General features: G+C 35.4%; 1 protein-coding gene across 1 annotated transcript; it reads right to left on the minus strand.

Annotated features, from left to right (window-relative positions):
• Positions 1 to 12364: 12364 nt before the first annotated feature.
• On the minus strand, positions 12365 to 15672 carry LOC114132290 (uncharacterized). Its single transcript, XM_050206994.1, has 2 exons — positions 14057 to 15672; positions 12365 to 12713 (listed from the first exon to the last, which is right to left on the minus strand). Exons 1-2 carry the CDS (start codon positions 15670 to 15672, stop codon positions 12365 to 12367), a joined length of 1965 nt encoding a protein of 654 aa, XP_050062951.1.
• Between the last annotated feature and the right edge of the window lie 6210 nt (positions 15673 to 21882).

The raw sequence follows: 21882 nt of genomic DNA on the forward strand, positions 1-21882 counted from the left end.
CTGTTATGTTAGGTAACGGGTGGTATTCATTAATTGTTACTTTATTTAAAGCTCGGAAATCTACTACTATTCTAAATTTTTCCTCTAGACTCGCGTCAAGTTCCTTTTTCACTAATAATAATGGAGCATTCCATGGTGAAAAGGATGGCTCTATAATATCGTCTTTTTCCATTTGTTTTATTTGTGTATCTATCTCCTCCATTTGCGAATGGGGTAGGCGGTATGGCCTCCTATATATAGGTGGTTGATTTTTTTGTAAATTTATTTTATGCGTCATAGTATTTGTGTGCGTTAATATATCCCCCTTTAAATGGAATATATCTTGAAATTGTTCAAAAATTTCTATTATGGATTGCCTTTGTTCGTTATCCATATGCCCACTTCTAATTAATTGTTTAATTTTATCTACGCGCTTATTATTATTGTTATTAGTTATTACCGGTTGAATGTTATAATCGAAATCGCGGTCATATTGCATTTTGTTTAGATCGTATCCCCATATATTTTGAGGTTCCTCTGTTGTATTTAACATACTTATTACTACTTCACCGTTTTGTACGGTATTTACAATATTTCCACAAAATACACCCTCCTTAATTTCTTGCCTATGAATAAAAATGTCCTTATTTTCTACATATTTCGCAGCTATAGGTATAGATACTATAGTCTCTGTCCTAGGTTTTAATACTATATTCCTATTGTCTACATTTATATTATTCGCTAATGTTTTATTTGCTAAATCTATTATAGAATTATTTCCTATTAAGAAACTATTACCTATTATACTATTATGCTTCCTTATGGGAAAATGCTTATCTACTAAATTAAATTCTGTACTTATTTCCTGTCCTTGTATTATTAAAGGTATTGTTATTATGCCTAACGTTTGTATTGTTTTATCACTTATCTCTTTTAAATAAATTTTTCGCGTATCGTCTATAGTTAACCCGCTACGTAAAACATCAATTTTTATAACGTTCACTTCACTACCTGTGTCTACAAGAAATTCTAACTCGTTTATACAAACAGGTGAAATGCATTTAACATGGTTCTTATTATTTATTGTTGTGAGTATGATTGGGAAGCAATCTCTGTCGGATTCACGGATACGTAATTTATCGCACGAGCTCCGCGAGTCACGTGTGACACCCGTCCGTTTCCCGAGTTAATAATAATTCCACGTTCGTCGCGCTGTTTTTTATAACATACATCGGCCATATGTCCCCATTTATTACAATAAGAACACGTTTCGTTCGCATATATTACGAAGCCATTTCCGTCGTGCGTTTGATTATATCGATTGGGTGGTCTTGCATTCATGCGGCATGTGACCTTCGCGATTACACGTAAAACAGCGCCTAACAATTAAATTGTTGTACCTAGTATTTTGGTTGCCATTAGTATTCCCATTGTTAGTGTTATTAATATTATTGTATCTATTATAATTCGGCGGATTATTATTCCGTTCGTGGTTAAAGCTTTGATTATACGGTCTATTATTATACTGGTCGCTATTTCTAAACATGTTTTGTGTTTCATTATAAGAAAATTTTTTATTAAAAGGTCTATTAGGCGGTTCATTATTTTTAAAAATGTCTTGTACTTCGTTATAAGTTCGAATATTTTTATCGGCCATTAGAGCTATTTGCATAGCATGTTCAAGGGTAGTCGGATTTTTTGCTTTTACTTCAAATTGTATTTCTCCTGTTAATCCATTAATGTAGCTAATCAGAGTCTGTTCTCCAATATTTTCGCGTAATGTCATTGTCTGAGATGATGTTTTTCCTACGGCTACCGCATTACAAAGTTTTTGAAATATTTCCTCTACTCTATTATTATAAGAATGTATGGACTCGTTAGGCTTTAATTTTATAATATTTAATTCTATCTGTAAATTCGCGGCACCATATGGTGACTCGAACGCGTCTAAAATTATTTGTTTAAGGTCCTCCCAGGCATTAATTTCTTTGTACCTAGTCGCGTTGTAAGCCTTACCAGTTAATTTAGTTGCTGCAAATCATTTTTAATAAAAGTGGTAATTGATCGGGTTCTACTGCATCAATTATGGTTTTGCATGCGGAAATAAACGGAAAAGTGGTCTCTGCTAGACCTGAGTATTGGAGAATTATTTTTAAAGCTTCGGTTACCTTAAGTGTAGTTATTTTTGGAGTTGCCATTTTTTTAATTTTTACCGCCCTTTTTACTGGTATATATTCTGAATGAACAATATATTTATTGCTTCTTAATCCTATCATACACGTATTATTTGTAATAGGACTTTTTTCAAACTCCTTTAAATTAATTAACCTAATACTTTTATTTAAATCTGCTGGGTTACTTATTTCTATATCTTCTTTAATTAATCTACTTATTTCTGCTTCAGTAATTAATTCACTACTACTATCATTTATATCTACAATACTACTATCGTTTTCTGTTATACCTATTATCTTATCTAATGTTTCTCGAGGTATTTCTTCAAACTCGTCAATAATTTCGGCGTCCTTTTCTGCAGAACCCGTACTCATTAATTAATATTTCTCTCAATAAATCTCAAATAATTCTCATATATAATCTCAAATAAAATTCACAAATAATCTCATAATTTCTCAATAAAAATTCTCAAATAATCTCATATAAATCTCAAAATAATAAAAAAAAATCTCAAATAACCTTACTGTTATATACTCCCAAAATAAAAATAATAAATTTTTTCCTACTACGATGGACCAATAGACCAAAGGAGACGATTACATATATAAATTATGCTTACAAGACTGCTGTTTTCATTTTGCTTGCTTGATCTTCTCGCCGTGCCTGAACTGCAACAATGATTGTAGATCGATTTCCACAGAGTTGTTGGAAAGACGTCTCAATCCAACGGTGATCCACTTGGTGAAATTGCCTCTGTTTGAAGAAGTTGACAGGAAAATATTAGTAATATTTTTGATCATCTATCTCGTTCTCGGAAATCAACCCTGTCCACAGCGCCAATTTTTCTGTTGCGTCCCGACTAGGTCGATTCATGCATCAACGTACAAAATAAATACGTCGTGTTGTTCAAGTATAAGTTAATTGTTTATTAAAATAGTTCTTGCACGAATACAAATATTATAAGCTTAAAGTAAAATATATAAAATAAGATGGTGAGTGGTGTTACGACCTGCCTCAGAAACTGATATCAAAATGACTTGAGTGGTGTTACGACCGGCTTCTGAGTGTCATAGATATCCCTATTCGTTGGTTATACAGTAACCGTCTGTCGAGCTCTTGTCTCGGTCCTTCTTATATATGATTTCTTACAAGAGTGGGCGGTGATTCCGTCATACGAGGGGTCTCGGAATGACTGCTTGTGTATTCTTACCCATGATTCTTATCGAATCGTTAAGACACCGAGTTTCGACTTTTGTAAAGAGACGTGTGATTTTACTTTAATTGTCAAATTATTATACTAATATAATATTCCACTGTCTCGTGTCCTGTACTTGTGTGCCTGTAGTATTAATTTTATAAGTTAGGGAATTTGACATTGTATGATCTTATGCATATAAAATAATTGATACGGACAGTACAGGTCCGTAACACTAGCATGCGTTATAGATGTAGAATTAAGTGAGTAAAATACCAAATGCGGCGGCACCTCTATTATTTTATAACCTGGAGGTACAGTCATGTAAAACTCGTGTATTGTATGGCACTGCTTCCCGTTGATGAATGAACCTGTGGCTAGGTTTGATTCGATATATATACAGTTTGTTTTTGTAATATTAACCACCGTATCAGATTCATGTTTTACATTATCAGCATATTTTCGATTTTTGAATCCCAGCAACTGACTAATGTTATTAGGCATGGTAAAATCTATAGCTTCGTTACACCACATTGTACTTTTTAGTGTATTATTATCAGCTTTCAATTCGAATATTATATCTATATCATGTAATATGCGATGTATTGCTGACTCGATTTCATATAATTCGTAAGAACCAGTAGGTATTGTAAAAACGCTACTGATCGCATAACCTGTGTGCTCGTTGTATGCGAATCCTATTTTATTACACTTGTCGTTTATATTTGGAATAGAGTTATTTGTTTGAAACCCCAGCAGACAAATCTTAGCATTTTTACTGACTTCTATCGGCGGGAAAAAGTCGCAAGACAATTTAGAAAAATAAGGTTATGGTGTACATGACAGAAATCTTAAGCACAAGTGTCCACAGTTTGTCGTATTATATTTTTGGTGTTTATCGTAATTATATTCGATATCACAACCCCTTGAAATATTTTTGTATTTCTAACGGTGACGTTAAATTTCCAAAACTATCGTAATATTTAACTTTTTTTCCGATTTTTTTATACGCTACCCAATGCGTACCTGTACCGTTTTCGATGTCTAAATTAACCACAGCAGACTCTTGATGCTTAGCTCTTGGAGGCAACTTATCTCTGGAAAACACACTGATGAAATGAGGTATTTTCAATATGTCAGCGTATTTTATAATCTCATAGTCGTACAACGTTCTCTTGGGTAACGTGGAAATTAGTTTTTTGTCGTTTTTCTAGTTTTCTTTACCGATCCGCCTTTGTAAGGTGCTAGGTATAAACCTTTACCTTTAACAATTTTATAAGACTGCTCCTTTTGCGGTGTAAGATATAAACCTTTCCCTAAATGAATAGGTGTGTTTTTACCGGAATTTAATTCTTTTACGACTTTAACTATATTACCGACACCGCCGGTAAGAGCGCCCAACGCCGATAAACCAGCGAAAATATGTATTAAAGGTAGAACACCGCCGTTTTTCGGTATCGGTATTGGAGTTTTCTTATTTTTAGATTTTTTTTGATTTTTTTTCGCAGCCGACAGACATGTTCTTACTAACTTGGTTATATTTTTTTCGTTAATTTTATTTTTGATTGATTTTTTTGCTGCCGAAACCATCTGTTTAAATCCGCAACCAGCGCCCAACTTGCGTTTCGCCTTCATAGCTGTAGTAACCAACCAGGACGCAGCTTTTTCCTTAATACCAGTGTTTTTAGATTTAAACACTTCCCAAGCTTGATTTTCCAATATTTCGTCAGCGTATGTCTATCTTTTTAAATTCGAGTGTGGCTCCAGAACCGTTTACGAATTTGTAGCTTTGCGCGCCAAGTCTTATGCGTACGACGTGGAAGAGGAGATTACCATTCGCGCGAAGGGTGTTATGAGGCACGTGATTCGTAATCACCTCACTTTCGCCGACCATAAGCGGTGCTTATTCGCTGACGTGGACGACAATACAGAATCCGACGAGTGTGACAATGAGTTCGACGCAAATATGGGGAAAATGATCGCAGCCGATTCCGCACTGAAAGCTGTCGCTCAAATTCATCGGAACGCCTCAACGTCTGCAACAAATTCACCGTCGACCACACATCCGTCACATTGTTATACCTATATGCCTTTTACACCGTATAGACAAAATGTCTCTATTCGGTCGTTTAAACACGAATTGCGTACGATTAAGACTATGAAATTAGTTTTAAACAGGGCTGACGATAAGCGTCATGTGTTACCCGATAACATTTCCACGTACGCTCACGGTCATCACCGCATAAATTATTAAATTGTTATTGTTGTTATTATATTGTTATTATTTTTATTATTATCGTTAAATTATCACATGTATGTTCGTATATAACCCGATAAAATAACTGAATATATATATATATTGTATAATCAAGAAATACGCTCGACGTATATAAAATTATGCGTATGAAAAATTGTAAAAAATTATATTAACTACATTTTGTATATAATACCGTGTTTTAAACATAGATAATAAAGAATGGATAGGCCATTCGACCTTATCATACGTTCTCAAACAATTATGAATGTAGGTGCTTTTATTATTAATCCATATATATATATATCAGATTTTCAATAAGGGATAACCGAAAGTTGAGATAACAGGCACCTTTGTGAGACAGAAGATATCTGCTCTTTAGGAACGAGGCACCTAATGTTATAAGCATAGGCGTGGCCTATCCATTCTTTATTATCTATGGTTTTAAATTGTTATTATTTTAGTATCACAGATCCATCTTTCAATATTTATCATATTTTATCTTATCTTTATCTTCTCATCATTATCTTATCTTACCTTATTATTATTAGGCCGTAAAGACATCAAGTATATTATTATTTAGAATATTGAAGTCTAGTTTTTTTTTTTCCAAATCTAGATATTAGATTTTCACTGTAGAATATTATTATTATGATGTCAAGACACCTTGTACTCCATATAATTATTATTATATGTAAATATTATACGACACATTAAATGCGTATCGATATTGTTATTAAATAATACAAACTTTATAAAATATATTTAATAAAATATTTATTTTTTTCAAAAACCATCTCATCTTAGCGAGAATAATTATACAACATGTTAAATGTATATAATTATATTATACGTCTCTTAAATTCGTATACACAAATGTCGACTATTAAATAATAAAACCTTATAAATATAAAATATTTCACCATCTCGTATTTGCGAGGATAAACTTTATAATAATTATTAAATAATATATTTTTTAAAACCAACTCATTGCTCGGACAAAATAATTATATAACTTGTTAAATGTATATAATTATATTATATGTCCCTTAAAACTATAGGATCTAGATAAAATGAAAATAAAAACATATTTTTAATTTTTTTTTATTAAAAACAAGACATCAAAATATTTATTTATTTATTTTGTTTTTTTAAAAGTTACATTACAAAATTAATGGTGATTTCATTCGAAATCTATAATAAAACTCCTTCTATTCATCCCCTTGTAAATGAGGTTAACAGTGGGTACTACACCCAGATTATATGTTTCTAAGTCTATATCGCTCATCCGGATCGCCTTCGGGAGGAACACCTTGATTGAACCAACGCCTTCCGGATCCGCTAGCGTGCACGACACCGCAGTTCCGAATTTAGTATCGATATTATTCATCGCTCTAATTGGGTAAGGAACGTCCTTACAGAGATCCCCAACTGAAATGTTTCTGCAAATGGTTTGTGCTTTCAACGATTGTAAAAATGGCATACTGGGAATAGAAAAAATAAATGTTAGATAAAAAATATTATATCGTCTAAACGATAGCTGTATACACGTGTGTACCGCTATGCGTGAATAGATATTTTTATTATTTGATTAGAGTAAAAATTAACTCACTTTTATTTTTAGTAGATCTTGTGTGTGGATGACTTGACGTAGTTGCTGAATGTGACGAGGGAATTAATTCAGAACTAAAAAAAAAAACGTTTGTTAAATTTTATATAAAATATAAAAATTTCCCACTGAGAATCAAATACAATTACTGCATATAATAATGATAATAATAATTATTAAATAAAACTCACTTTATTCGTACGGAGATGTTGTAATATTTATGTTTTGAACTGACGAGTGATGATATCTGGAGAGGTCTGTTTAGTCTTGTAGTGAGAAAATAGGACTGATTCAATATTGAGTGGACAGTGGACAAGTGTCCAAAATTATTGTCATCGACGGTCAACCCCACTTACACCGTTCGGCGCGCGCAATATTTAGCGGGTACAGTGATTGATAAACACATGTGTTTGTCAGTATCACGGTCGAAAAGGGTGGTCCCCGTTATTTACACGATTATATAATATAATATATATATATTTCAGAAATATTATATACAAAAATTAAATAATATAACACATTATTTTTACATATTATTTTTAAACCATTTAAGCAATGCGAAAACTCGATTATATGTACATTGCGTGCTATCTAAATTCATATGGTATAAACAGCACGGTTGTATATTTTTTCCCGGCCCCGTATGTAGCTGGTCGAGACGCGGACAGTCCAAATCTGTGCCCATCTCGATGATTTTGACATTGGGAATGAAGTCTTGAATGATCTGCCGTTTTTCTTCGCCTTTGACGTAAATGCAATCGAAATGTAACGATGTTAAAATCTTTCCTATTTTTCCGAATTTTGGACGTCCCCGCAAACCGGTGACAGTTGATGGTAATTGCGATACAACCACATGTTGACAGCATTGACTTTTGGCGTATTTTCGCGCGTTCTAATATGTTTAAAAATCTATTTGAGATTTTTCTAATATATCCCCACTTGTAAGTAAAGTGATGAAAGTTTCGTTTATTCTTAAGCCAGATATTATATCTCCGAATGGGGTCTGATAAATTAATTTTTGATGTAAATCATCACATCTCGCATGTCCTAATTCGATGATTTCTGAATAATAATCTCCATCTACCATTTGGGCGTCTTTAAATGTGGAGCATCTTCTATTAGAGCAGTCGATGAAAACGATGGGCCGTTACATTTCAACATACGAATATTATCGGAAACGCGTAACTTTGATTCAGCCGTATCGGAAATGTATTTTATACCAAAACGTAAACTATTTTAATTTAAGATAGGTATTGTGTAAAATAAAAAGACATGTATATGTATAAAAAATAGTATTTTCATTTATTAATATTAAGTTTTACAATATTTATAAGGTTCATACTTCTTCGTTAAACGGATTATAAGTTATAATTTGGTCGTGTAATATTATACAATTTGCTGAAGTGGAAGCTGGAAACGTTTCGTCTGCTTTTGTTCAATCCTAAGGTCGATAGTTGACATTTTTACATTATCGTTCTGCTTGCTCATATCAACAACTATAATCGGACACAGATTTTTGAAATCTGATAGGTTCAGGAGAGTTTTCACTTCGTCATGCCCGTGGTAAGATTTAACAAAAAAGCAACAACATAAACTAAAATAACAACTAGATTATTATCATGCATAGTTTTATCAGTGTGACCACACTATATTCCCTACATTACTCCCCTCCGAGAGACGGAGTCGGGTTAACATAAAAAAAATATTGTGGTCGTATATTATTTATATAAAAATAATAAAAAATATAATAATAATAACAAAATATCAAATACATAATATTATATAAAATTTAATAATTCTCAGTTCTTTTGCTAAGTTAAGTTAAAAAAAAAAAAATAACATAAAAAAAAATAATAATAATAATACAATTAAAATTATTACAAGTATACTAATTAATAGGAATATCATATTAAATTTTAAAATGTACTGACTTCATACTTTTTTTTTTATTGTTACTTCTGCTGCGTATGAGTGATCATGTTGCGTTGAACTTTAACATGGCATGAATGCAGTCTTGAGTCTGTCCACCGATATATTCTTTTCCTTCCCGTTTATGTCTACCTTATAAAATTTTTCTGCACGCTCGACCACTCTGAACGGACCATCATAAGGCATTTGCAACGTTTTTCTCACCGCATCATGTCTTATGAATACATGAGATGAGGACTTAAGATCTACCGACATAAATGGTTTCATCTCTTGGTATATTGTGTACCGCCAATACTGGTGACATTACATTAAAGTTTTCTTTCAGTCGTGTTACTAATGTGGAAGGTAATATTGCTGTACTTTCTTCAGTAAAAAAATCACCTGGTAATCGTAAAACTTGTCCATAAACCATTTCAGCTGGTGTTACTCCATCTTCACCTTTCAACGCACATCTTAATCCTAACAATATCATAGGTAGAACGCTTACCCAGTCTGCCTTGCCATATGCCATAATGGTTTATTTCAATGTCCTATGGAAACGTTCTATTTTACTATTGGCTTGTGGGTGATAAGGTGTTGTACATGTTCTGTTAATACCTAGTAGGTTTGTAAATGCGGTAAATAAGTTGCTCTCAAATGTTCTTCCTTGATCTGTTGTAATTTGCTCTGGTGTTCCATATCTCGCAACTCATCTACCGAAAAATGCTTCTGCGACCACTTCCGTAGTCATATCTGGTAATGGAATAACCTCCAGCCAACCAGTATATCTGTCAATACAGGTCAGACAGTATTTGTTACCTTTCACTAGCGGTAATGGTCCAATTAAATCTATGTTGACATGTCGAAATCTGGCAGTCGGAACACTGATCTTTTGGAATGGACTTTTCGTGTGTCGTTGTATCTTTGCCTTCTGACACTGTATACACGATCTTGCCCACTTCGCACAATCTTTATGCATGGATGGCTATACGTATCGCAATGCAATCTGTTTTGCTGTTTGGCGTTGTCCTCGATGTGCTATATTGTGTATCAAATCAAACACAGCCTTACGGAAGTTCACTGGTATATATGGTCTAACGCTATGGGTGGAAATGTCGCAATAAATAAATGTGTTGCTGGAACCAAATTGTAATTTTTTCAATTTTAAACCTGTTTTGGATGTCAGCAGGTGTTTCAGCTTTGGGTCACTGTCCTGCTGAATCTGCAGTTTTTCATAATCTAGTGTACCAGGAAAGTTTATTGTTTCAATTCTTGATAAGAAGTCTGCTGGTATATTATCTTTTCCGGCTATATACTCCAAACTAGTAGTGTACTGTCCTATATAGTCTAATTGCCTTAATTGCCTTGGCGATGCCTTCAATGACTTTTGTTCAAACGCTGCAACTAGTGGTTTATGATCAGTGTAAATTACAAATATTTGTCCCTCTAGCATGTGCTTAAAATGTTTTACTGCCGAATATATTGCCAGCAATTCTCGGTCATACGTACTAAAATTTTGTTGTGTAGAAGACAACTTCTTAGAAAAATATGCTATCGGTGCCCAGGTGCCATCTGTTTCTTTCTGCTCCAACACTGCACCCAATGCGTTGTCTGAAGCATCTGTGGTTAGTGCAAGTTTAGCACCTACTCGTGGATGTGTTAGCATAGCTGCCTCGGCTAACTTGGTTTTGCACATATTAAAAGCTTCTACTGCTTCTGATGTCCATTGGACAGGGGTCTTGTCATTCTTTGTTGATTGCTTCAGATAATCATTTAGAATTGCTTGACTCTTTGCCGCTCCAGGGATCCACCTCCTGTATAAGTTAATCATCCCCAAGAAACATCTGAGGTCTTTAATTACCTTAGGTCGTTTGAAATCTTGTATAACTGATACTCTCTCTGGATCTGGTTCAGTGCCTTTATCAGTTATATTATAGCCCAAGAATTTCACAGTCTTCTTACCAATACAGCATTATTGTAAACTAATTGTTAAGCCAAATTTTTCTAAACGTTGAAAGACTAAAAGTAAATGCGCCCTGTGTTCTTCCTTGTTCTGTGAAGCAACCAATATACCATCAATGTATATAAAACAAAAATCAAGTCCAATGAATACTTCATTTATGAATCGTTGAAATGACTGCGCAGCGTTTTTCAGACCAAATCCCATTCGAACAAACTCATATAACCCAAATGGAGTAGTGATGGCAGTTTTTGGTATGTGCTCCGGATGTACTGGAATGTGGTGATAGGCCCTCTTCAAATCTAAAGTTGAAAATATATTTTTACCTGACAACATGTGACTGAAGTCCTGTATACGTGCTATCGGATAACGGTAATCAATCGTTACTCCATTAAGCCACCTGTAGTCCCCACATGGTCTCCATTGGTCTTGTCCTTTCTTTTTCACCATTCGTAAGGGAGATGCCCACGGGCTTTTTGAAGTTCTTCAAATGCCAAGTTCCATCATGTATTGAAATTCCTTCTTAGCAATGGCTAATCTGTCTGGTGCCAGACGCCTCGGTTTTTCGAATACTGGTGACCCCTAGATCTCAATATAGTGTACTGTACTATGTGCATGTTTTGTAGTAAATGATTGTGCTGTAATAATACTAGAAAATTGTTTAATTAAGTTCGTAAAATTCTGCTCTGACTCGTATACTTTGATAGAGCATATTGAACTGTGCGATTCGATACATAGAGTAGATAAATTAGTAATTTTATCTATTACCCTTTTATTCCAAATATCTACGATTAGGTTAAAATCGTGCAAAAAATCTGCTAATATTATTGCTTTATATATTGGTGCCTTAATGAATTCCCACTTAAACACATGCCGTAGTAGTTAATTTTTTTACCATATATTATGTGTTAATCACTGTATTATTGGCTGCAAATAATTTGAGGTTTGCTGTGTTTCCTTGCTTGGCATTGCATGGAATTATTGAGACATCTGAACCAGTATCTACCTGAAACTGTTGACCAGATAGTCTGTCTGTTACCGTAAGGCGGTAACTTGCGTTGTTGTTGTCTACATTGTGGCAGTCTGATGCGGGTGTATCTACCACTGCCCGAGTAGATACAGTCTTTAGTTTTCTGACTTAGCAACAAAAGTGGCATACTGCTTGCATGGCTCCACACACTTCTTCACCTTATGTTTGAAGTTAGTGTGGTAAAAACACAACCCATCACTAGCTGGTACCCATGTTTTAAAACTTGAGCGTGATCTCGAGCTAGAACTTCTCTTCTATTTACCATATTCTCTTCTGGAAAGGCGTTCTATCTTGAGTTCCTCAACATCTTTAATTAATTGTTTTAGTAACTCAGCTGTCGAATCACTTGAAACTACTGCGACTGACCGTGGTTGTCCTATTTCTACGATTTTATCAGCCAACTTAGATAACTCTTCAACGGTACCGTTTGTGACGACAAGGCAGGACTGTGTGGCCACCGGCAGATGTTGTAACCAAAGCGATTTAAGTAATTCTGAACTCAGTGCATTACCACTTAAGCTCTGCATCTCATTCAATAGCGCCGATGGTTTCCTGTCGCCTAGTTCGACTTCACTCAGGAGTTTTCTCAATTTCTTTTCCTCACTGTCCGTGAAAAAATTAATTAACCGTACCTTTAGAGTGTCGTATTTATTCACTTCCGGTGGTCTTTGAATAATATCTGCTACTTGTGTTAAAATCTCCGTATCGATCGCACTTATAACGTGATAATATTTTGTCTTGTCGTTTGTGATTCCGCCCAGTGCAAATTGGGCTTCAATTTGCGCGAACCATATATTGGATCACCTTTCCAAAATGGCGGTGCCTTTACCGATACTCGACCAACGTTTGCCGCTACTGTCGTGTCCACCGTGTTCGAATTGTTAGTGCTCGTGTTCTCCATATTTTTGCGTGTTTATTCTATCGAGGTCACCAATTGTAAAGTGACTGTTCCTTTACTTAATAAAAGTAAGAAAAACTGTATAAGTTTAATAAAAAAAGATTATATTTATTAGCACATGTGTGTACTGTAAAAACAACGAAAAAGCAACAACATAAAATATAATAACAACTAGATTATTATCATGCATAGTTTTTATCAGTGTGACCACACTATATTCCCTACAAATTTAATTCAAAGTTGGTGATTACGTCCGTATCAGTACACAAAAAGGTTTGTTTACAAAAGGTTATTTACCAATTGGTCAACGGAAATATTCGAGATTATCAAAATAAATAGAACATTGCCCGTCACTTATCAGTTACAAGATTATATGGGTAAACCGATTGCCTGTTGTTTTTACTCGGCGGAAATACATAAAACCGATCACCCGTACGAATATCTGATTGGAAAAATTATACGTAAAAAACTAAATAAAATGCTTGTCAAGTAGCTTGGATTTGATAACACACATAATAGTTGGATAAATTTACGTGATGTTAAAATTGTTATGGATTTTACGCACAACACAAAATTAAAATACGCTCCAATTGTATATTTAAATAATGAATATATTTATTATATAATTGGAAGTAAAAAATCTTAAGTATAGCTACAAATGTTGATCTAACACTGGTTATTCTACGACTGACTGTCTCCCTGTGTGTCGTCGAGACGTTGCCCCATGTACATCAAAAAACCCTTATTCAGCGGATCCCACGGTAGCAGCGTCGTACGACACACACTCTGCATTATGATTGTTTGATTATGAAATACTTCTATTATATATATAAAAACTAAATATGTAATATTCAGGGGTTCTTAACACCCCCCAGACTAAATGAAACACGGGGGTCTAATGATCACGGTGTTTCACTTAAATTAAAATTTTCCGTAAGGTTCGAATTTGCGTTATTTGGGAGTCAGTTCAGTTTGACAATAAAAATAAAAAAAAAACTATAATAATAATAATAATAATAATGAAGAAAAAAAAAATAAAATAAAATACACTTTTGTGTCTTCCTGAATACCATTAGACTGTTCTGTTTCTGGTATTTCAGGGTTGTATATTTTTATGACTTTTTTTCTTAATCTAAAACTTAATATACTAGTTGTTAATATTGTTAGTGTTAACATAATAAAAATGACAATAATAATATAAACTTTGATATTGAAAATTAGGAAAGGTTCAGCCAAGGTATGTGAAAGTTCATTTAACTCAACTGCGTTGTTAGTCACTTGGTTCAAATTTCGTATTAGAATTTTATTAGGGAGGTTCTGAGGAATAATTGTTGTAACTCTGTCTGAGAGTGCGTGTAACAGTTCATTTCTAGAATTTTCTGGTATAATATCTGAATCCATATCCCTGCTGGCTTTATTATTAGAAAATAATATAGAGTTTCTGAAATTTATTTTACAAAATGGAGGTATAGTTATTCTACCTACGCCCTCAATTTCGATCTTAGAATTTTTTATTGGATTTGTGCAAGTGATGATACCTAATTCCGGTTGGGTATAATAGATCCATGAATTAGTTTGCACCAACTGATGCCATATAGGGGTTTTTAAGGAAACGAATTTAAATTTGCAATGGTCGGGATTAAGTTGGTTATTGACTAGTAATGAAACTACGCATACTTCTGCTCCTGCACAATGTTGGATATGATGATTACCTCTACAAACTTTATAAGGTTTTAATGTTATACATTCTTCCCACTTTCCGTTGTCTAAAGCGATAAAATTTTCGTTGTCTCTACTCACACCTAAATAATCTATTTCAGGGTCGACTAAGAAGATGGCTTGTTTACTGTGGGGTATGGGTAAAGGTATCGGGTGATATATACTATATTCTTCACTGGAAATTAGTGGAATTTCTATTACGTAGATAAGATAGCTATCTTTGAAGAATATAGTTTTTTCAGAGATTCGGAGGATATCATTAAGAGATTCTGTATTAATATCCAACGGAAAAGTATTTCCAATTGGCAAGTCTACTTTAATTTCGAGAAGTTCTTTAATAATGCGTTGCGGAGTAAATACACTAGTGTGAATTTTACCATCTAAGGCTGTGTTTATTATAGAGATAAGGTTCTGCGTTTCATAAGCGTACTTATTCAATACCAGTTCAAATAGTAATGCTTGTTCTAATACTTTTGTTCGGAACACCAGTTTATTAAGGTTTTGGATAGTAGTATTTGTTTGTTCTTGTAGGTACTGGAGGTTTTGTTCTAATTTTTGCTGTTGAAGTTCTAATTGTTGTGTAGAGTTTGCTTCTGCTTGTAGGAATCTGGTCTTTTCTGAAATATTGCTTATGCTAGGTCCTTTGCTTCGGTTTAGTTCTGATATTTGATTTAGAATGAATTCAACATTAATCTTCGAGCATACACCATACAGAACGTTGGCCATACGCCTGAAGGCTTGCCCTAGTCCCCGTTGAACTCTATTTCCATCATTATCAATTGCTAACATCAAACTTCTGTGATTAGCTTCGATCTCGTTTAAATATGGCAAAGTTGCTCTTGAAAATTGTTGCATAAATAGAGAGCAAATCTCTTCAATTTCCACATTACCGAATTTGTTTAACAGCTTTTTGCAAATGGTCGTGGTTGCTTCATAGTGGTCCATAATAACATGGTATTTGGAAATCAGTGACTGTACATTCAAGGAAATCACTAATTCCCAACTATCATGAGATAATCTAGCTACTCCATGCGATTCATAATAGATTCCTTGTTGGTTCTTGAATAGAGTTAGATTGTACACTTGGTGATAGTTATCGGAATCCAAATGATTGATTAAAGGTTCTGCGATTGTTGTTGAAATTAGGATGAGTCTGAAACATAGTTAGGTTCTTTCATGAAATTGTCTTAAGAGGTTTCGGTGTACTTTTACAGGTTTGTTTTTCTTAAGTATCGTAATATTTGGAGAATCTGGTTGGCTATCAATGATGGGATAAGGGCCTAACCATTTTGGAGCTAGTTTTCCTTTACGGGCTTTGTCTTGTATCAAGACTCTATCTCCTTCGACTAGGGTTAGAGGTGTAATCGATTTGTCATAATGCTCTTTAGATTTATGTTTGCTTTCCAATAGCTCTGCTCTCGCCAATTTGTGAGTTTCCTGCATTTGTTTCTTCATCTCAAAGTGATAGTCCTCATAGTTGTATTGAGGTTCTGGGTCTCGAGTGAATGAATGAGGAACTATTATTTCGTTACCATAAACTAATTGATATGGTTGAAATTTTGTTGCAGTATGTACTGTTGAGTTATGACAGAACATTGCGAATGGAACATAAGTGTCCCAGTTTTGAGGGTCTTTGTTGACGAAACTTCGTAAGTAGTCTCCTAATGTTCTGTGACTTCGCTCAAGGGAGCCATTACTTTGAGGATGGTATGGAGTTGTTGAAGTTTGTTTAATCTTAAGGAGTTGACAGACCTCTTTAAATACGTGACTTAGAAATTCAGTACCACAGTCTGTGACAAGACTTTTAGGGATTCCATGCAAACACACAAATTGGGTTACAAAATGATATGCTACAGTGTTTGCTTCATGATTGATCATAGGAACTGCCCATGCAAATTTAGAAAGGTCATCCTGAAGAGTTAAGATGAACATATTTCCTTTGTGAGATTTAGGAAATGGTCCTACAATATCCATGAAGATTTTCTCAAAGGGTCTGGAAGACGTAGTGGTTATAACCATTGGTTCTTTGACTGATCTATTTGGTATTTTATTACGTTGGCAAGTCTCACAGGAAAGGATATATGTTTTGATCATTTGTCTCATTCCTTTCCAATGATGCTGTTGTAATATTCGCTGAAAGGTCCGATTTATTCCTTGATGTCCCCCTAAAGGGGTCTCGTGAAATTCTCGAATGATCCGTAACTGGTCATCTTTCGATAACTGTTCTTGTGTTATGATTTTTATTTCTATTCCCGAATTTCGAAATATGTAGTATAGCATACTCCGGATAGTTTCCCATTTGATACCGTCCGTGTCAGTCACTAAACGCGGACAAGCGAGTTGCGTTATTTTCCGCTCTAGGCAAATTTTCTTGAGATTCTGAAGACTCTGGAAGATATCTGCGTATGTCGGCTTCTGCCAGAACTTTTCTTTAGTAATGAGATAGAATATGTGTCTGTCTGCTATCTCTAGTGATGCTATTTCAGTAACCTTTTTATGTAAACTACGTAGCTGTGCCAAATTGCCAAATTTTCTTCTCATTTGTAAAGCTACTCCGTGGGTCATTTCGAAATCTGCCGAAACGCAATGTACTAGGGAAATATTGGAATCTATCTCAAATATATTCCCCGATACTTCACAAACATTTTTAGCTGGTCTCTTAAGGTTGGAATCTGCTTGCAGAAATTCCTGATAATTTTTGGTGATTTTTATAGCTCCAGAAGAACTAGCTTGATGTAAGTTTTGGACATCAAGAGATTCGGAAGTTTCTAAGGGTTCTGTATTGTCTGGACATTTGGAGTTTTCTGCATCTTTTGATGATCTGGTGACGACTTGATTTATTCGGCTTAAAGCATCTGCATTTGTGTTATTAGTGCCAGGTTTGTAATGAATGGTGTATTGATGTTCCTCCAATTTTAAACGCCACCTCGTTAGCCGTGAACCAGGGTCCTTTAAGTTGAACAACCACACCAATGCCCGATGATCGGTTATAATATTGAATTGTTGACCAAAAAGGTACGGACGAAAAACTTTAACTCCCCATACTATGCTCGCTAATTCTTTTTCGGTAGTATTATAGTTTATTTCTGCTTTATTTAATGTTCTGGATGCATAAGCAATTGGTAGGTCCTTCCCAATAGGTCCTTGAGAAAGTACACAACCTATTGCATAATTGCTTGCATCGCAAGTAAGATTGAAGGGTCTGGTGAAGTCTGGATACTGAAGGATTGGATAGTTTGTTAAGAGGGTTTTCAGTCTTTCGAATGATTGTTGACATAGATCGCTCCACTTGAAGGGTACATCCTTCTTGAGTAACGAAGTTAGTGGTTTAGCGATCTGTCCATAATTTTGTATGAAACGTCGGTAATATCCAGAAAGTCCCAAGAATGATTTTACTCCCTTTACGGTTTGAGGTACTGGAAAATTTTGAACACATTCCACTAATTTTGGGTCGGGCTTAACACCTTCGTCGGTAATCTGATGACCTAAATAAGTGACCTCTTTCCTCAAAAATTCGCATTTCAAGGGCTGTAGCTTTAGATTAAATTGTCTTAGTCGTTCCAGAATTTCTGTAAGTTTCTGTGAATGATCTGGGAGGTCCTTAGCATAAATAATGATATCGTCAAGGTACACGAACGCCTTTAACCCATTTAGGCCAGAAAGTACCTTGTTCATCATCCTCTGGAATGTTCCGGGGGCACCTTTCAGACCAAACGGCATCCGCAGGAATTCGAAATGGCCTTTGTCCGTAGAAAAAGCTGTCTTCTCTCGGTCCGCAGGGTTCATTGGCACCTGGTGATATCCTTGAGCTAAATCAAGTGTACTATAATACTTGGATTTTCCTAACTGATCGAGGATGTCCGTAATATTGGGAAGTGGAAAAGCGTCTCCCACCGTAACTTGGTTGAGCCGTCGAAAGTCAACGCATACTCGATATTTTACCACCCCGTTAACATCCGGTTTCTTCGGAACCACTAAGAGAGGAGCGTTCCAGGGAGAATCACTAGATGCGATTACCCCTTCTTGCTCTAAAACCTCCATTTGTTCTGTTATTTCTTGCCGATGTCGTTGAGGTAGACGGTAAGGTTTCTCGTGAATTGGGCGAACGGCTTCAGAAGTTTTGATCTCATGCGTCACGGCGGTTGTTGCTGTTATTTTATCCCCTTCTAAATGAAACACATCAGAGTATTTCTCACAAATAGTAAGCAATGAGGATTTTTCTTCTGGGTTTAAATGTTCCGTTCGAAGGGCTGAATGTAAGTGAGGTATTCTGTTTCCATCAGCACAAGGTTCTGTATTTGCTGAGACTTGTGATAGGTAAACATTAGTTTCATTGAAATCTTCGTGTTCAATCTGGGTTAGTTGAGGGATTTGTAATTGAACATGGTTTTCTGTTGTATTAATAAGTGGGACGTATATAAGATGATTTCTTACAGTAGTAATACAATTTCCACAGGTGATGGTATTTGTAATGTTTTGGTTAGAAATTAAAATGGTTGAATCCTCTGTTTTGTTTGGAGCTGGAATAGCAACGATAGTTTCTGTTCGTGGTTGTATTGTTATATTTGGAAGCGGAGGAAGGATTAGTTCGTTTGACTGGTAGTTAGTTATGGTTCCTTGTCCGATTATGAATGGTTTGCCTAAGATTCCTTGATTTGGAACCGGGAAATCAGAATCAACGACTTGAAATTCAACACTTCTTTTTTCTCCTCCAATTTGAAGTTTGATAGTGACGGATCCTAGAGTTGTCACAAAATTCTCTGTTATTCCTTTGAGCTCGTATACGGTATGATCGTATACTATTACTTCATCGCGCAATGAGGAAAGTTTAATTAAGTTTAAGTCACTGCCGGAGTCGATTAAAAATTTGCTGTCTGCTGGAATGGTCTGAGGGCTTTGACACTGTACATGATCCTGTTCAATTTTTTGACGAGCTGTATTATTTAAAATATTTCTGCGAATGAGATTGCGGCTGTTTTGAGGCTGCCTGCCGGTCGCCCGCCGTCGGCTCCCGACAGTGAAGAGTTTTTTGAATTTTGAGTTAATGAGTTGGTAGGTTCACCTGCTCGTTTAGCATTTACATATTTTAATTTTCTGCATTCTTCTTTTGTATGGCCCGGTTTTCTACAATATCTGCAAGTAATTGTGCTCACAGATGCTTTAGGTGCAGTGCTTGTTGATGCTCCGGTTGATGGCTTGGTTGTATTAGTTTTGTACCTACAATCTCGGGCCCAATGTCCCATTTTATTACAGTGAAAACAGGGCGTGCTTGGTTTTTTTGTACTCGATTTACCATTTCCTTCGTAGAATCGTTTTGACTCTGCGAGTGACCTCCTTACTCTCTCTTCTTCTCGCGCAGCTTGAATTGCCTTCTCCAAGGTCGGAGGGTTTCGGGCTTTGATAAAATCTTTCAATTTTCCAAGGCCTTCAATGAAAACCTGAATAGTCTGTGCTTTCAAGCTGTTTTCCAATGCTGTAGCCACCTCTGCTGATTTTCCGCTAGTTTCTTGTTCTAAGATAAGGGTCTGTAAGGATTCAATACGAGTAGAATACGCCATAACGTCTTCTTCTGGTTTTTGTTTACTCGAATAAAGTTCAAGATATAGATGGGTCGTAGTCCGTTGTGGTTCTAACGAAGTCTTTAAGGTTTCTTTCAATTCACTCCATGACTGAATCGAACGGAATTTGACTGCAGCTCTGGCTTTTCCCGTAAGCCGAATAATAATGCCTTGGAGTAGTCGCTGTCTGGCTTTCTCATTGGCGCACATAATTGCAAATTCACATTGTTCTAAGAACAGCTCGAGGTCTTCTTGATTTGCCCCACTGAATGTCGTCGGTAATAATTTTAAGGCTGCTTCTAATCCGATCGTGTCTACTGGCTTCCCTGATTGCGATAAAAGTTCTTGTGAAATTTTTGGTGATAAGACAGTTGTCGCTAGATTTTCTGACTGTTGAGAATTTTCTGTCTCGAGATTTATTGGTTCTAGTAAGGTTCCGTTATTGTCCATTGCGATAGTCCGATCTAGAATATTTGTATGCAAAGTATGGTTCGTATGAACAAGCACTCTATCTACGGCAGCTAATGTTTGGTTTACGTTTTGCAATAACGCCTCGTTACAGTCTATGACTTCAATGGTCTGGTCTATAAAAAGATTATCAACCGAAATCTCTGCAACGAGTCGTTCAGATTCAGGCATTTGTGGATTTGCAAATCTAACAGGAAGACTAAGACGTGGGGTAGGGACAGGGTCCTCAGGAGTTTCTTTACTATCTCCTAATTCAGGAGTAGAGGTCCTACTACTATTGTCTCCTGTATCACTCATGAACTACAAATTACTCACTAACGATCTATGCAGAAAACTACAACTGTTATCACTACTAGCTTTGATGGTAATATTAATATTAAGAGTAAGAATAAAAAAAAAAAGTATTTTCAGTATGTAACTAATTTAAATTGTTAGTATGTTAGTAAATATTCTGCTACTCACAACACCGCTAACTGTACTGATGCTGCCATGAGTGTTGTCGTTGAAAGAGTCTGGGTAAATTCGATTAGCTCTGGATGTCTTCAGCGAAAATAATCATAAACGATGTAAATCCTCTTCGACAGCTCTTGTGGAATGGACGTTCGCTTGCCCCGAAACAGCTGGCGCAGGGACCACTACTGGTAATGGGTTTCGAATATCGTTCCGTTATTGTTGATTGTTGATGTAAACAGTGTTATCAATAATCTTATCAATTTTTTTTTTTTGATAACCTTTATCAATATCGATAATTCGATCATCGATTGCGATAATCGATTTCAATTTTGACTATCGATAACGATAATCGATTTCAATGTCTTACCGTTGCTCACACTGGTTCGATCGATGTCGGAATCAGGCGGCGACCAACGCCCAGCCTAAGAATTTGCTGACACCGGAAAAAATATATTATTTACGTAATTTTCTGGAATTTTCTGTAGAATGTCTGAAATTTCTGAGTTGATCTGGAGGATTTGAATTTTCCGTGAGTCGTGTTTTGTTTATACCGACGCAGTGCGTGATCGACTTAGCTATTTTAACACTTAAAAAGAAATTTTTTACTTTAAGCGTAACACCGGAATACTCGGATCGCACCGCTGCCACCAAAAATGTTATGGATTTTACGCACAAC

This window comes from Aphis gossypii, chromosome X, assembly GCF_020184175.1.
Source record: "Aphis gossypii isolate Hap1 chromosome X, ASM2018417v2, whole genome shotgun sequence".
Taxonomy (NCBI): domain Eukaryota; kingdom Metazoa; phylum Arthropoda; class Insecta; order Hemiptera; family Aphididae; genus Aphis; species Aphis gossypii.